This window comes from Leptosomus discolor, chromosome 3 (genome assembly GCF_034619465.1).
Source record: "Leptosomus discolor isolate bLepDis1 chromosome 3, bLepDis1.hap2, whole genome shotgun sequence".
Lineage (NCBI taxonomy): Eukaryota > Metazoa > Chordata > Aves > Leptosomiformes > Leptosomidae > Leptosomus > Leptosomus discolor.
Genome location: NC_141393.1, coordinates 23,741,477 through 23,759,970, shown reverse-complemented (window position 1 = coordinate 23,759,970; position 18,494 = coordinate 23,741,477). Strand labels below are relative to the sequence as shown.

The window sequence follows — 18,494 nt, the reverse complement described above, 5'->3', positions numbered from 1 at the left end:
TAAAACATCATCATTATCACTAAGAAGCTCTCAAACCAAAACACAGAGGGATTTTCTAATGCTTTCTCAAAAAGGCAGAGGCTGCTTCAGGGAAAAAAGATACAACAAAGCATGTATGTAACTAAAGATCACTTACGTACTCAAAAAACTAAAACTTTAAAGAAAGTAATGAAAATGCCAAAGGATGAAAGAGAGAACAGCAATAACCCAATTTTCAAATCTAACTTAGTCAAGGACTTATCTTGCATCTTTAACAGGGCAACAAAAACTCTGAATTAAGCTACAGGTGCTCAGTGTGCATGCTTTAGCTTTACAGCACTCATTTTCATCCTTTCTACATGAAGCCAGACAGCTGGAATTTTTTATTATTTTTATCTTTTTAAACAAAGAACCATGACAGTGTCCAGCATTAACAATCTTACTCTTCAGTCTGTTTCTTTAGAATGGAACAATGGCCAAAAAATTGTTTAAAAATTTTGAGTTATAATTTATATTATCAACATTGTTATATTTTAAGGTATTTGTGTTCTCCTAAAAAAAACAACTTCATTATTAAAAGACTGGAGAGAGACTAGTGACAGTAGAACAGATATTAAAAAACATAAATTTGAATAGAATAGCCTTAATAGACACCTCTCTCAAAGGCTAATCACTTTTAAACCACTCCAAAGCACAACCCCAAAACATTCTCTCCTCCCTCCCTCTCCCTCCTCCCCACCCCAAAGAGTGGAACAGAACCTTTTCTTTACTATTCTTGTCCTCAAGGGATATAACAAAAAAATCACAGACCAACAGTGAAGTCAGCAAGAGAACAACATCGCTCTGGAACAGAGCACATACAGAGTACAAAGTTCCCATCACTAGAGAATCAACAGTAGAGCAGCAAACCTTCCTGATCCTGTAAGTTACACAGGAAGCTTTGCATTGATTCACAGGCAGACACCAAACACCTCAAAGTGCAGTAGTGTAACTAATTTGTAAATTGAAATGGAAAATAGCTCCTCAGCAGCCCAACTGTTACCAATTCATAAATGCAAATACGCTACACAACAGTCTGAAGAAAGTCTTTAAGGAAAAGATCACAAAGAATTCAAGACTCAGACATTACAATATGCAGCATAACTGACAGAACATAAACACATATCCCATTTGGAGCAAAATATTCTTAGATAAACAATCTTGTCTAATACGGTAGAAACACTTGACCAACTATCATTGTGAAAAAAACCCAACACATCACCATTGAAATGAGAAATTTATTCAAGCTTTTCCTAAATACTTACTATGGAAGGAAAACAGATTCACTGCTTCCTGATCCCAGCTGCTTCTTCCCACATACCAAATACATACAACATCTATACTACACAAGTGGAAACTTCTGCTTCAGAAAGGGAACAGGAACTCAGAAAAACATGCCATCTTCACTAATAAGACTAATTGTACTCTATTTGAAATCCAAGCAGGAAATGGTTGAGTCTCTAGATTTCTCGTCCACTTAAGTCATAATCAAAAGCCACCCAGCATGACTAAAAAGAATGGACATTAAGTCAAAACTAAATTTGAGTGACGTCTGTCTCACCCTGATGTTCCCTAATGGAAAATCTTTCCAGAATAACAATGTTGAACTACATTTATTATCAGCATTTATTAAAAACAGACAACCTTAAATGGTTCCAATGCCCACGAGAAATTCCACAAATTCAATACTTAAGTAGAGCTTATAAAGACACAAACAGCATTCAAAGAGAAGGAAAAAAAAAATTACGAGGCGTATAATATCCTCAACTACTTCCATGCAGAGCTTGTGCATACTGATTCAGAAAGCAAGCTGTCTGAAGAAAACAAGCCTTTTCTACGTATTTGCTTGGTGTCTCTTTCTCTCTACCCTCACATGCAAAATATTCCTACATCTCTCATGTATCTGTTTCAAGAAAGCACCTGTTACAGTTTGTTTGTAACCAAGTTATAAATGTCTCTTGCCCTACCAGCACTAATTTGTTTTACTTTCTCTGTCTACACAGCTGTTTTCAAAAATGCAGAAGCTTGATATTTATGAGAATTTCACCCCTTCTGCAATTTAGAGAAAGCTGGTCAACAGATTCAGAAGCTGCTATAGAATGACAGGAAAAAACCTACATCAGTATGATCACAGTCTCAATTCTCTGATGCAATTCAGCTTTTATCTTATCACTTATTCATGCAAAAGAAGTCATGTTCCCTGATTACTTTATCTCAGCTATGCACCTTGTAGTTAGTATAGTATCATAACAATAATCTCTCTGGTGCTTATAAACCAGAAAAGCAACGAAGCTACAAAACCTGCCAGAGTTTCATTATATGACGTATTGCTATGGTTTGATTTAGATCACTCAAATACAAAAAGTTTCTGTTTACATCTTCTTCACTCTTGATATATTCTGTCCATTACTACCAAGTTTTCAGCTATGAATTCTATTAGCAGAAAAGATTTAAGAAGTTAAGATAAACTGAAAGTTGCTCACAGTTGCTATTGCTTCAGTTTGTTCCTTGTTGTATTCTCTGTATTGTCCTAGCAAATGGTCAACATGTCTCAGATTCCTGTTGGTATCCTTAAAAAAAAAAAAGTTTTGAGGAAGAAAAGTCAAAACAGAAACGTCCTCTAATCAAACATTAGTGCTGTCTTCATTGTTCTTGGTTTACATGAGTAAATTGGTAACACAAGTGCATTTTAAAGGGTCTATGCATTCAAAATCCTATTCAAGTAACCAGAATCTGAAGATGTACAGCATAGCTAAAGGGAAGGAAAAAAAAACCCACAACCAAAGCAGCAAGTTATCATTTGCATTACAACAGTAAGGCCTCAGCTTCAAAGAAGTTTCATAAGTTTCAGCAACTCTGTAGAAGGACCTTTTTAATCCAAAGATCTTAACATTATCTGCCTGTAAAACAGAAACAAGTTAACCGAGAAATAACAAATTTTTGAAGATAACACATTAGGTAAGGTCTCTGCATGAGCACTCTCTGACCAGATGAAGAGCTGGATTAGATGGCAGATCTGCTGAAAAGTAGTCCACAAAAACCAATTAGCTTAAAATCAGAATTTCAGAAGAGCAGCTAGAAAGAGGTTAGACAGAAACAGGACAATACCAAAGAGTACCTTTTAAAAAATAGTCAGATTACATTCTCATTAACTCAACTGTTTTCTAGTTTGATGGTTACTTTACAGCTACGAAGTTTTGAAGTTTAAATTCAGCATTCTATATAGATTTTTCTCTTCTCACATATTAAAAAGAAAAAAAAAAAAATCACTGGCCAAACAATACATCAACACAAGCGATAACACATAAGCCCACTCACTTTAGGTATTCAGAACTGTCAGCTAGAGAAGAATGGGAATGACTTTTCAAGCAATAAATGGTGTCAAGATAGCTAAATGTCTCCTCCCACTTGCAAAACAGATTCAGAGATTTCCTCCACTGAAGAAGCAGGAATTACATGAACACTTTTTCTGGCTCAAGTACAGATCTCTTACAAGTTCACAAATACTGCTTCTCATTGTGCTGTTCCACATCTAGAAAATATTTGAATTGTAAGGGAATTGGCTGCCTACATATTTACCTTATCAGGAATTGGGAAATTTTACACAGCACAAGACAACGAAGATGGGGCTGGAACTTTCTGCTGCAAAATTTAATGCCTTTTGTGAGAATCTGACTAAGTTTATTTGGCATTATACAGTCTACTAACTTTATAAACAGTATTACCAAACACACATCATTGTTTCTAACAACATTCTATTACTGTCTGAAATAATGGCTGTATAAAAGTGTAACAAGCCATGTACTTTCAGCTTACAGGAGATGTGATCGATTTCCCCAAATCTTTTTGGTTTGCACAAAGCAACATTTCCCATTAGTACAGTATTTCCTGCAACTTCATAAATTAAAATTCGACTTTATGTTACAGAAATGCAGACTCTAGAAATACTTTAAAACTGTATTTTGTAAACAACCTGTAAAGTGCTTGCTAAAGTATGGATCTTCTCTGTAACTTCTTCAGCACCATAGTTCCGAGCTCTGTTGTGAGATGCTCTCAAAGGTGGCCGCCTTCCTATTCGACCCCTAAGAAAGTTGTCCGAATCACTGGATGACTCTGCCATTAGTATCTTGAAACCTAGGTGGCAAGACCAGAAAGAATAATGAATGTTAAATCCTGATTGTAACTGAACAATCTCTGACTTGCACAATATTCCCAAAGCAACTTCATAAACTCAGACTACATTTACATTAGCCTTCCCATTCAGGTCAGCGGGATGTACTTTTGAGTCAGATCTTCCAACTGCTCCTCAGTTACTATGTTTCTTCACAAAACAAAGAGGCAAGAGGCAGAGCCCATTAATAGAGAACTAAATCAAAAGATACACTCTCACTACTTCTAAGGTTCAGCACTCAGGATAAGACCATAACCCAAAGCAAATTCTACCCCCAAAACATACAGTGGAGAGAGCAGGGTTTTATCAATTCTTCTGGTCTGCAGAAGCGTGCCCTTTTACCTCACGCTACGTGCTAAACTATATTCAGATTGGCCAGAGCCAACTAAGAAATAACCCCAAGTACCTAACCATCTGAAGCAAGTCCAGGAACCAGTACCTTAATGACAGAGAACCGGAGATATTCTGGTAGAAGTCAAATGCAGTGTCTTAAAGAGAAGGGAGAGGAAAGAAAACTGTGGCCAAGAAATTATAGACTAATCAACTTAATTTAAACATGTAGAAAAAAAAATAGACTATTTTAAAGTTTCCAACAACAGATCTGTTCTCAAAAAAAATACAAAAATGCAATGTATCCGTTGATATCAGATCAATCAATCTGGTAATGAGTAAGTAAATTTGTTAAACAGGGAAGAAGCAGTAGAGGTCACTTTTTTTATTTTAGATCCTTGGACACACATGACAGTCACAAAAGTAAGCTAAAGAAACATGAACTGAATTAAGTTTTCCTAAAATAGAAATAAAACTGGGTATCAGAACTCATAGAACAGTTAACAGAAATTAAGTGTCAAATTAGACAGAGATATCAAGTAAGAATCTAGAGTGAATCCACTATATATTTTCATTAAATGACCTGATAATGTAATATGTTTAAGTTTGCAGCTCACGCTATTTGTCCAATTGGGCAAATACAGCACGGAAAACAGAAGTTGGTAGGAGAAAGGGGGGAAAAAAAAGGGCTATTCAAGAGCTTTAATATTTCAAGTCCAATATGCATCAACAATGTCATGTTCTAAAAATAAAAAGCTAACACCATACAAGATGTAGTATTGTGAAATATATTATTTCTTTTATCCAATGTTAATTCAACACAACCAGGATTACTGTGTTAATGCTGGGGCAATTTACTTGACTAAAATTCAAAAATTACTTGAGGCAGAACAAATACAGCTTGTGAGGAAAGAACAGGGACTGCTATGTCTTAAGAATGTCAAGGTAGAGGAGGGAAAATAGGATAACAATCATCAGCCAGCAGAAAAGAAATTATTAAAACCTACAGACAGCTATGATGGGTACAGTAAAGTCACATAGTAACTGATTAAAATTACAAACCTCAAAAGGTAGGTTAGACAGAAATTTTTTCCTTAAACTATTACACACTGCAGCCTAAAGGTCATGGAATTACTATCATAAGATCTGAGTTAACAGCATCTGTTGGGAGAGAGAGTCTGAGGGAAGAGGAAAAGGGGAAGAGGAAATAGACTGGCAAACTCTTGAACTCCCTTTGGTCTTGTAGTCAACACAAAAAAAAACCCACAGTAAAGGCACCATTCTTCTAGCCATTAGAGATGAAGTTCCCCAAAGAAACCATGGATGAGATTCAATTCTTATATTGTACTTTATATAGAGGCAACCAGATGTTTTCCCAGAGCCTTACATTTAACTTCTAAAAGGTTGTAAATTTGTGTCCCCGAGCCTGAAAGGAGAGCAAATCAATGTACTCAGTTTGTGCTCAAGAACATCAGTATTCCTTACATTTTCTGAAGTGATGACTCTATCTCATCTTCCCCCCCCTTATGTCACTAAAGCACATTTTTTACTGCCAGTATCAGAATTCACTATTCCAGTGCCTCTCACTCTAGTCAGCTGAAACAAAGTTGAAATAAGGCTGAGAAGGCATAAATTATGAGAACTGGGAAACAGGAAATATGGCATATTTTCAAAGACAGAGAAAAATAAAAGAAATAAAACACCAATAGAAATAACTACATGGAATAATATTCATGTTTACCATAATTCTATACAAAAAAAACCCAAACCCAAACAACCTACTCTGTCCTACTCTATCGATTTTCCCCTCAATCTTTACTAGAGCCTCATACAGATATCAGCAAGATCCATATTCCAGCACATGGACCACAAGTATCACAATAAGCATGAAATGAGACTTCTCTCAAACAAGTTTGGCATCACCTGTTCTAGAGTAATTCCTGCAGTGTCAGTTCTCTGGGCTAAAACATCTCTTTCTGATCTTACCAAGCACCACAAGCAGCACAATCACTCAAAACCCAATAAACAACTGATTCCAGTGATCAATTTCCTCCAAGCTTAACAAAGTTTTTCAGTTTCAAAGCATTTTGAGAAAATATCTTTAAGACACCAAGTAAAGGGAAGACCCTATTAACAGCCATACTAAGAATTAGTACAAGATCAGCTTTATTAGGGATCAGAAACTCAACCCTGAAACATTAATCCACAGGAATCTAGTTTTCATCTACTCATGGACCTGTGTACCAGCATATTTTGCCCTTCTGTTATCATTCTTACAGTCACATTTAATTTTAGTGATCATACAGATGTTTGAAGGTTTCTATCTGTCATATATTATCTCAACTACAAAGCCATAGTAAATGTTCTGGCAACTTAGATTCTTCAGAAGTCCATTCAGTTTCACAGGAAGCAAATTCTCTCTTCCTCCTAAACTGGGCAGAAAAGTGCATGTTGGATTTACTGTGCATGTAGAATACTGCACAGAAGTATTCCATAAGAGACAGAAAACTAACCTTACATTATGCAATTCATATAGCTTGTCTGAGAGTCAAACAGCTCCAAATGAAAGATTAGGCTTAACTCTTAATTCCACCATGTCACATTTCTTTCCACAAGCTGAGAGCCCAAAAATAACACCTCTTACGACATTATCAGTTTTACATTAGTGAAAGAGGACTTTTTAAGGATAATTGAGTCAACAGAGAAATTAAGAACAATGAGACATGTAAGAACATTCAAACAATAGAAAGTGTTTTAACTCATTTCCAGATGAAATGGCATAAGCCAGCAGAATTTTTTGCATCTCAGCTGATAGGAACTAAATTCTTTAAAATTTCTTCAAACTCCTTTGAGAATGGGCCTCTGAACACGGCCCTACATGTACCTCAGACAAGTATGGCAACTTGAAGTGTCAGAAAAGAGATAGGGACTGATAGAAATTAATGAAAAACAGCAGTTGACTTATCTGCTGAAAACATCATTCTTAGAAGTGTCTCAATCATAAGAGCCCCAACTACTAAAAAGCTATGACACTGGACGAAACAAAAGGGAAATGAAGATTTACAGCAGAAAAGATTAATGGGTTTGTTTTCAGCTGTCCAAAAATAGTTTCATTAAGATACTTACTGGCCAAAGCACTAAAGAAAGGCTAGTAAACAAGAGAAACATAAAAGAAAATGCTAGACATAGGAAGACACTTTTTCCGAAGAAGACTTTCTATTTATGGTTAAGCAGCATTCCTTTCTTCTCATGAGTAACCTAAGAGAAACTATAAGTACTTTTAAGCTGAAGAAGTTTTTTTTCATATAAAGCAACATCCTCATTCTAAAAGGAATTAGACAAGTTTCATTTTAGATTAAAAAAATATATATACAGAAGTAGAAATTTGCAAGGAATATTCTGTATGCACATTTGCCTCCTAATTTAAACCAAAAAAAAAGCCTACTATCACTTTTTTTTTTCCAAAAACCTAGACTGATTTCAGCACATGATCATACAACCTACACTTGACAGTGAGAATCATTTCTCTTTCACTAGTTTTTACTCTGCCCAAACAGATTATAACCTTTCTTGCACTGAGGAAAAACATCAGTACTCAGTATTCTCCTTTCCTGCAGAAAACAGGGTGTTTCAGTCTCACTATGAACTCTTGTTAAGAGATCTGCACGGTAAAGCAAAGACGAAGTACAGCTGACAGTCTCAACAGCAAGTCCTTTAGCTCCAGTAAGCAAGAGACGAACTCGGTGTACACAGCACGATTACTTCTCACGTGTTTGTATTTGTTTAGCTCCACGCAGACTAATCTATCACTAGGTAACTAACTTAGCGCTAAAGGCATGTTTGAAGCCTTATAGTTAAGGCTGAGCACGACAAAAAAACACAGTAGCCGTTTCAGAAAGGGACAACATGACACCCGAAAGGCCCTTTCTTTCAGTGCTTCTAATTGAGCCAGCGGAAGTTTTCAAAGACCCAGGAAGATCATCCAACACGGTGACACTTCACCATCACGCTTTCACACACCAGCACTACGTTTTATTTTCAACTTGTAACACCACCTTCCCAGCACTCTTCAGCACCGCGACGCAGAAAAACAGTTCCTTCACACGGCTCACAAGTAAGCTCAACTAATGCCCTCTGCAAATCCTCCTCCCGCCGTACACGTACCGAACTCTACTAACACCTGACCCCATCTCGGAGGGCCTCCTGGATCTTTTGCCCCGGACAGGACCGTGAAAGCCCCGGGGGCAGCGGGACAACCCCGGAACGGCGCCGGGCACGCCGACGGCCGGACCTCCGCCAGGCCCGTAGGCTGCTCCGGCTGCCGCCGCGGCTCGAGAGTAACCCCGTGACGCCGCACTCTGCGCCTCCCGCCGCCGCCGCTCCCGCCTGCCGCGCCGCCCGGCCGCCGCTCACCTCCGCACCCAGCCAGCCCCGGGCAGCAGCGCAGCCCCCTCCCGCACGCCGCTCTGGCCGCAGCCCCCCACTCCGCCCTTCCCGCACCCCCAGCCCTCATCGCACGGCAGCTGCGGGAGGGCGCCCCACCTCCCCGAGGCGAAGCCACCCCCTCCCCCGCGCACGCCCAACAGCCCCACACGCCTCCTCACCCCGCCGCTATGGCAACTTGAACTAGCCGCCCTGCCACCAGCTGCCCGAGCCGCCTTCCGGGCGCCAGGCCCCTCTTCCCGCAAGGCTCTATGGGACAGGCAGTCCGCGGGCCGCAGGCCGGCCGCGGGAAACGCAGCGTGGAGGACTTCAACTCCCAAGAGGCATTGCGGCGCAGGCGCCGGCCGCGCCTAGTGGCGCCGGGCCGCAGGAGGGGTAACGGAAGGCCAGGCCCCGCCCTGCGCGGAAGCCGTTGGTGCTGGTCCCTCACAGGCCGCAGCCGATAGGGGCAGGCAGCAGGGCGGGCACGGTGGCGTTTGTAAAGGTTTTTGAACGGTAAACCTTTACGAAATACACACCGGCGTTTACAAACACTACAGCTAAATAAACATGAAGAGCAGAAACAAAAGCCGTTGCCCTGGCAGCGCGGTTGTGCTGAGGAGGCTGGGCGCCCGGCTGACAGCTGGGAAAGGGAGTGAGAGCTGCTTAAAAGAGCAGGGAGACGTCTCCGTTCCGATGTCTTGACTTTTTCGCTTTTCTTTAAGCCAGACATTTCTCTGTTCACAAGTGTGGTACCTATTACCCTTGTGTGCAGTAACAGCAACCAAATATTACAGACTGCTGCACTGACTGGCCTTGAAGAGAGAAAAGGGATAAAGAGTGCTGTGAGTGGTGACGGGAAAGACCACCTGGGCCTCTGAAACTTGGGCAGAACTTGCGGTAGTCCTAAAATCACTGGAATATTTGGCTGCAAGTCACCTGTAGGTGAGCACTCAAGCCCAAGGTAAACGCAGTGTGTTGGTTTTTATTAGGGATATGCCTGTGTTGCCTCCAGGATTGGCTCTGGGGAGTGGCCGTTGGCCTTTGAGCACAGTAATAAAGAACGGCTGACGATACATACTGCCTATCTTCGTTCCTATCCTGCAGGACTCTTTCATTTACTCACCCGCAAGTCTTTAATGCAGCAGGCATGCTTGCATGCCATATAATTACAATACACTTCAGGAGTGAGCCAGGCCCCACACACTGGCAGTATCCACCAACAGCACAGGCAATGGCAGCTGGTTGCTGCTGCTGTCTCTTTGATTTATGGTCATGCCTAAGAGGCATTATTGTCATCTGAGCTGAAGGCGGGTGAGACACAGAACAGGAATGTAATGATATAATTCACTTCACTGTAAGCAGAACCATTAGTAAATACTTAGTGAAGAAATAAATCTTCCCTGGCTTCCAATGCATGACCATTGGCCTGGTCTTTCCTCTACAAACTGCAGTGTGGTTAGGTTGTGCTGGCAGGTCCAAATGCAGGGTGAGAGTCAGGCCTTCTGCTCAGTCTGGTATCATAAGGCTGCTTATGGGAGACAGGCCCTGAATCTTCCTGTGCTCTCTGAAGGATTTTCCGTCCTCCCACTTTTGTGCCTGGCAGTGAGCTCGCTCCTCCATAGACTCCCAGAATTCATCCATGAGCAGATTTCTTTCCCTGCCCTAGTAGCCTCTCTCAGGCCATCACAGAGGGGATGAAGGGGTAAGGAGTGTGTCCTGGATGTGGCTAGTGCATATATGAGAAGTGTATTTGCATCTGGTGAGCGTGAGCACATCTGGCTTGCTATCAACACAACGTTCCGGTGAAAGCCGATGCCAATGCCTGAGTCTGCCAAACCGGGCATAACCACTAGTCCTAAAGACCACACTGACCATGCATATATCAATTGTGAAAGTGGCTAGGTGGCAAACGGCACTTGCTATCTAGGTATGTAGTGGTCTAATGTTGTAACAGAAGGAAGTGGGTTTTTTTTGGTGCACTTTTCTTTAGAGTAGGAAGATGACTAAGATTTGCATGCACGTATTTGTCACCATGTACAGATAGGAACATAAAAAATGCCCCACTGGTCCATTTGGCCTAGCATACTGTGTTCAACAGTGACAGCAGGAGATGCTATTTAGAGAGAGCACATGAACCTGACTACTTTCTCTCTGTAGTTTCCTCCAGCATCCACATTTGTCATGTCAGAGAACATTTGTAAGAGGACTATTTCCTTTGGTATCTGTTTACAGTCCTGTAGCCCCTAAATTTGTGTAATCCTGTCTGCCTCTTCAGCCTCCTGGCAATGATTTCTAGAAGTTTACTTCTGGATGTGTGAAAAAGTGCCTTCTTTCTACTCTATGGCTGCATAATTTAAGGGCCTTTGCTGAAGACTGTGCTAAAGGCTGATTGAAAATCTAAGTAAACTGTATCTAAAGTTCTGTTGACACCTTCAAAAGACTTCCAAAATCTATGAGGAACATCTGTCTTTCAAAAAAGCTGTTTTGACTCTTACTCCAAAGATCTTATTTATACATGCATTCATTAATTTTTCTCTTTATTATAGTTTATACTAATGTGCCCACTACAGTTGTCAGAGCTGAAACTGTATTCTCTGATTCTGGATTCTGCCATTCTGTGTTCTGGATTCTGTAATCTGTGTTCTCTGAATCTGAAATTCCTTTATTTTCCTTAGAATCTGTTAAATATTAGCATAATATTAATTAGTCCTCTGGTACAAAAAGGGTGTTAATTGAGAAATACCCCACAGTCAGTAGTTTTGCTATTTCAATCACCAAGTAAGTAAGATTTTGACTGGTTATTTTTCTCAAGTTGAATTTATCTGTCTGCAAAGAAACATCAGTCTGAGAATCTCTGATCTCTTCTACAGTAAGCATAGAAACAAAACATCATTCAGGTTTGGGTTGTGGCTTTATCTCTTCTACATGCTCCTTTTATATGTTAACTCATGTACCAGTCTTACACAGTCTGGCAGCATTCCTTGTTTTGTTGCATTTGAAAAGGGATTATTAGGTTTTGTTTTTCACAAGTTGTTCCTCAACTGCTTTTAAGTTCATTTTATTATATTTTACATTTAGCCTGCTACCATTTGAAAGAAAACTTTGTGTTCTACCCTAAAACATGACATTAACTTTTGGAAGGAAGATTTCTTGCTTTTACTAACTGACCTTATCATAGTGTTAACAATGCTGACTTTCATATGCCCTTCCCCAACCCTTATTTACCAGTTATGCACTTGCAGTTTGGTGTCTTTAAAGATTCAACATGAGACATGCAAGGTAACTGCCTTGTCTGCCCCTTTTGACAATTATCTTCATATTTTTGTAATTATCTTTTTTGAATCTGAACAGTACTGTAATAATTTTTTTTTTGTTTACTTTTGTCATAAGGATGTTAAATGCAAGTGCATAGGATTTCTACAGAACATCCCTTCAGTTTGGAATGAGTATGCGTGAGAAATCAATGTTTTAACTATGCATAATAAACTACTATACTAGACATACTTCTAAAGAAGTTGTTTAACTTTACAAGCACAGAACACTTTCATGTTATTATGTGAAATAAAAAATATACATCCCAGCATTGTTATCTAAATTGCTGTGTTGAGACAATCACTTGACAGTGCTTGTGTTTAGAGAGGCCAGCATGGTCTTACTACTTAAGGCTAGTGCTGCTTGATTAATGCTATTGTACCCCTTGACTCATACTCTTAAGGAAGATCATTGTTTTTTTAAAAAAAAGGAAAGATTATTGTGAGCCATTTCATTACTATATATAAAAAAATGTATAGGGAGCCTGAGGATACAGACCTTAAGGGTAGAAAATCAAGAAGGACTATAACTTTTTTACATAATTTATTTTTTTAGGCTTAATTTGAAATTTAAAGTTCTTGAATTTGTCACTAGTGGTATCTTTTCATACTACGCTACTTGTCATCCATGACAAGTCATTATTATTGTGACTTTCAGGATATTGTTTAGATATTTCTTTCAGAAGGCTATCAAAAAGAAAAGGTAAGACAACCCTAAATAAATAAGTAACTGGCTTAAAGAGTCATCATTTACTGGGCTCAGAAAATGAGTTCTTTTATGAACAGGTATTGTAGACGCACAGGAAAGAGAAGCACTGTGGGCTAGATGAATTGACACCTAGGTCAGTGAGCTTAAAAGCCGGTTTTGATTTATGATTGTTGTAATAAACAGTCAAGCTGCTCTATTAAACATGCTGCTCTCCATATCAAAACAGGTATGTGCCATGACCCAGGTCAAATAAAAATGCAAGATCTGTCTGAAGTTTGAATTATGAGGACAGCTAAGTTTTTGGTGGATGCTATCTCTGAGCATAGGTGCCTATGCAAGAGATACGGGCAGAGCACAATGAAATCAGACAAAGATGACTAGAAAGCTGACTTTAGATGAAGACACACAGGCAATATAAGCCTGAGCAAAAAAAAACCTGAGAGCTTTTTTAGAATAAATGCAGACAGGAAGAAAAGGTCTTGTAATTGTAAATAAAGAAGCTGTCTTCTATTCTGTGCCCCAATCTGGCAAGGGATGTCAATGGCAATACGAAGGACTTCTATAAGTAGCAAAACGAAGACTGGAGAAAATGTAGGCCCACTGCTAAATGGGAGCAGGGGCTCTTGTGACAGAGGACATGCAAAAGACTGAGGTACTGAATGCTGCCTTCGCCTCACCGCTTGCAAGAGTGGCCCTGAGAAATACAAGGCCTCTGAGATCAGGGGAGCATCTGGAGCAAGAAAACCCCAGGGGAAAGTCTGAAGGAAGGAAGACTTACCCTTGGTAGAAAAGGATTCGTTTAGAGAATACTTAAATAAACTGAACGTACCTAAGTCCATGGGCCCTGGTGGGATGCACCCACACATGCTGAGGGAGCTACTAACATGCTGAAGGCCACTAAGATGGTCAAGACACTCTTCCCTGAGGAAAAGCTGGGTCAGCTGGGCTGTCTAGCCTGGAGAAGAGAAGGCTTGGGGGATCTTTTCAATGTGTATAAATACCTGAAGGGAGGGTGCAAAGAAGATGGTGTTCAGTGACAGGACAAGAGGCAATAGGCACAAACTGGACAGGAACTTCTGTCTGAATATAATGAATCAGTTTTTAATTGTGAGGGTGGCCAAGCAGTAGCACAGGTTGCCCAAAGTAGTTGTGGAGTCTCCATCGTTAGAAACAGTCAAAAGCTGTCTGGACATAGTCCTGGGCAACCAGCTCTTGGTGTCCCCGCTTGATCAGGGGCTTGGGCCGGATAACCCCAAGAGGTCCCTTCCAAACTCAATGATTCTGTGACTCTGTGATTCTGTAATATTTTCTGGATACAAACCTACCTGCCTGAAAACAGCTTTCGTAGTTCTTACCTTAACTAATTGCTTAATTCCAAGGGATAGTTTCACCTTGCTGTTCTCTCTGAGCACTCTTAGAATTGACAACCTCAGGCTTTACAAGGCTTTACACAGCAGTACCTCCTGTTTAGTCTTCAGCCAACTGAGTATTTCAATTTCAATTTCAGCTTTTTCATGAAATAAAGCAAAAGGAGAAGCACAAGAGTTCCTTAAGATCCCATAAACAGAAAACTCCTAACTACCTGTTCTTGAAGTCAAAGATAAATTGGTTATATAGACATGAAACTTCAAGAACATAGAACAGCATTCTTTCATGTAGCTATGCAAACACTTGATCTGATGAGTGGTGCTGTGTCAAAGCAGCCTGTCTAATACAATTTTATCTGGCAGACCAGGAATTATTTGGGATACTGAAATAGAAATGGGTAGGAACTGGCATATCTTACAAGTGTCTAGAATGGCTAAACATGTTGATTAATCAGAAAAGAACCCAAGTCTTTATTCTGCTCTTTGCTGAATTACTTTCCCAGTTTGAACGCTTCCTCATACAGATATTACAAGATTTAACTGCTGATGTCTAGTAATCCCTTGAGGAGTTTACGTGGAACACCAATTAGAGCTAATTGCTTCTTTGTTAGAACCTGTTGTGGTTTATTTGATTTGAGTATAAACCATATAACCAGTGCAAAGTACCCAAGATACCACATCAAATCTGGAGATGAGAATAATGTTACTTTTTTTAAAAAAATCACCCCAAAACCAATGGATTTCTGATCCTTGCAGTGCTTGAGATGATAGGTATTAAATGAGTGACCGCAACTGTCACTAGAGGGAGTGTCTGTGACAATGGAAAAATATGCTTGTCGATTTTTGCCCTGTTTAAATTAATAGGAAGCTGGAGGGGTCTTTGAAAAAGCACCAGGAAAGAAAAAATTCTATAGTGTACTGCAGATTGACAAGTGATTCTTCTTACCTATTTGCTTATTAGGATCAGAGCATAAACCATATTAATTGATTAAAACTGCTTCATTTCTCTATCCTCAGGACATACAGGATTTTGAATGTCTCCTCTTAGGACTGTGTTGGATGTATATGTGTCGGTGATACTTTTAATACATTAAGATTTTTTAGTATATAAGAAAGGAACATTTATTAATATTCTACATGGGGTGGAAAGTTGCCAGTCACCCTAAGCTACTAGGTGCCATCACTTTTCAAAACTGATGTGGTCAGAACTACCAATTATTCTTCATTTTTACAGCCTAAAATACTTGCGGTCTTGACTAAGCTGAGCAACTATGTTCCGTTGTTCCTTCAATATGGGTCATGTTTCTAAACCTCCTGTTTTCCTTTCTATCCTGTGAATAATCCTCAGTTTGTCTGCTACTTTCTTGACAGGTGAAGTATCCCAGACAACTCTATAAATGCAAAATAAAGTGGAATAGTTGCGCAACATTCCTATTTTTCTGCTGTGCGGGGTGTGTCTTATTGCATGTAGCTACTTGTGTTTTTCTCTTCTGAATTTGAATTCTGATCTAGAGTTCACAGACCTCCCTAGCCTGGGGTTATCTGTAGCTTTACAAATGTAGTTTTCATTCCACCATCTGCCTGCCTGTCCAGGAAAATGTTGAACAGAAGGACCAGAAGGTGTCTAGGAAAAGCCAGAGCGTGGCACTACAGGGCTAGCAGCTCCCTCAGGGCCAGGCAACCAGGAGCCACAGGGGATCCCCTCAGGGCAGCAGGCAGGGCCTGGGAGCCCCTTCTGTCCTGCCGGCCCAGCCAGGAGCTGAGCAGCCAAGGGAGCTCTGGGGCGGCCCCAACCCCAAGCACTGGGCACCTCTCTGGGGATTGGGATGGGCCGAGGCTGGGCCAGGATGTCAGCCTGGGTATCAGGCCTGGCTTAGCGGTGCCCATGGCTGGGCAGGGCAGGGCTGTGGGGAGCTGGAGACCAGCCCCAGTGTGGCAGCACTGGGACAGTGACTGATGGCCCTGGGGGCTGATATGGCGTCCTCGGCTGTTTGCAGGATGGAGGGAGCCTTAGAGGAGACCAGGCAGGGACAGTAAGGCCCATCAGTTCCCTCAGCCCTGACAGGCTGCTCTAGGAGGAACAGCAAGCTGGGAGCCAAGCGTGGCCACAGCACAGACAGTGACCTTGTCAACAGGACACAGTCCTGCAGCATCTCAGCAGTATTGGGTTGGTGCTATTGACAGTCCCAGCAAGGCTAGGAATCAAATCAGGTCCAGGGTGCAGACAGGAAGAGCAAGAGACACCTGGAGACAAGACCATAATGTAGGTCCAAGGTCTATCAAGGAAACAGTACTGGAGAGAAGACCAGAGACAATGCTAGCTTCCATGTAGATCCAGAGTCTACCCAGGAAAACCAGTCAGCAAGACAGGGCTGCTGGAATTGGGCTGGGAACAGATTCAACTTTTAAATAGCTCAGGACAGGTTTGGATGCCCAGGCCTGAGCTGACCTGGAGCCCTGGAGCTATCACAGAGGGTGTGTGATGCTGGGGTGGTCAGGCTGGCCGGGGCAGAGCCCTGACAGAGTGAAACAACTAAAATGTATTGCAGACTTCTAGACAGCAAATTCCTTAAACATGCTAAAACTGCAGTGTAAACAAGGTCATCTTGCTTAGAGGTTAACTTTCCAGAGTGAAGCCCAAGCCCACAGAAACACCATGTGGTTAACAAGAGTCGTTTTTCTCCCCAAATCTTAATGTTGATATTCCTGGCTCAGAACATGCAAGCCAGGTCTCAAAGCCCAGGAGACAGTGCATCCAGACCTGGAGCTCTTCCCAGGCTGAAGTTGCATGTTCTGTCCTGTTCCCTTCAAGGCTATCAGGCCTTCAACAGGAGGAGTTCCTTGCTTCTGTCATTCAGGGTTCAAGCCCAGAAACCGTATGTTAAACAATTCTTATTTATTTTGAAATCTGCTCAGAACATCTACAGCTGCAGTATTAGGCTTGCCATTTCTTCAGTCCACAATCTTTTATAGTTGCCATTTTTGATCCCTTGGAAATAGCTGGCAAAATATTTTTTCCTTCTATTAACATTTTCTGGACTACCACTTCTGCCACAGAGCAGTTGACATGCCAAAGCTTCTAATGCCAATATCTACATGCATGCTCTTTTTCCTACTAAATAAAAGATAATTCAAAATGCTTTACCCTGAATGAAAGAGCAATGAAACAGATTACCCTTCCTCTAGTTTAAGAGCCTGAAATGCAATTACTATGGAGTAGCTAGTGCAGGGTAGCCTATTAGTAAAGGTAAGTAGCATGAGGATACCTTTAGTACACAAAATTATTATTATTTGGTTTATGAAACCCACTGAAATGACTCAGATCTTGGGACTACTTATCTGCCCACCAATAAAACTGTTATTCCTTTGCTTAGTCTACACGCAGTGATACAGAAAAAGTAACGCTGAAGTCGGAATAAAAGTGGGGGAGAGGGGGAGTTGCAAGAGAGTACAGACATGAGGTTGCAACAAATCATCCCAGCAGTACTGTCACTAAAGAGGGGATACACATCCCTGGTCTATTCCTGCTAACCAGGCCATGTCATGAAATGTAAGGACTCTTCTGTTGTGCTCCAAGTCGTATTAGGTCATCACAGAATCACAGAATGTTAGGGGTTGGAAGGGACTTGAAAGATCATCTGGTTGTGATAAAACAGATTAAGCTGGAAGAGGATTTTAATTCTGCTGCTCAAAGTTGACAAGCTGCTTCTGGACACTGCCAGCAATGTTGTTTGCTGGATGAAACAACTATGACTTGTACCCGCTGCCTGAAAATCAGGTGTAGAACAGACCCGTGACAGCTTTGTGATACATTTGTTTTGCTAGATGGCTTTGTACACCTCTGTGTCAGCCTGTGTGAACCAAAATACTTCTGTGCCAAAGCCAAAAGGAACTGAGATTTTAGTGTCCTATTGCTAACACAGCATACAGTATCCCCAGGACAAGCTGGATACTTTGGCAGTAAGAACAAGACAGCCAGCAGAGAATTTTGATATCTTGGGAAAACCCTGTAGGCAGCTGTAGCACTGTCTGAATTTTGTAGCACATTAGGTGAAGCTCATTAAGGGTCTGATTACTCCTTTTGGGCAGAGGACCCAAGACAGGCCTAGCTCCACTAAACTTGTAGTTTTGTTTGATCTCTGATGTATCTGCATTTCATATTT

The 18,494-nt window shown here is 40.9% G+C and overlaps 1 protein-coding gene across 1 annotated transcript in view; it reads right to left on the bottom strand.

Moving 5' to 3' along the window:
- CEP128 (centrosomal protein 128) overlaps positions 1-7,755 on the bottom strand; it is a 134,811-nt gene extending 127,056 nt beyond the window's left edge. Inside the window, exons 1-3 of the mRNA XM_086463075.1 lie at positions 7,737-7,755; positions 3,992-4,152; positions 2,502-2,588 (exon numbers count right to left, since the gene is read on the bottom strand). Coding sequence (XP_086319201.1) covers positions 2,502-2,588; positions 3,992-4,138 — 234 coding nt within the window. The 5' untranslated portion in view covers positions 4,139-4,152; positions 7,737-7,755. The remainder of the gene's footprint in view (positions 1-2,501; positions 2,589-3,991; positions 4,153-7,736) is intronic.
- Between the last annotated feature and the right edge of the window lie 10,739 nt (positions 7,756-18,494).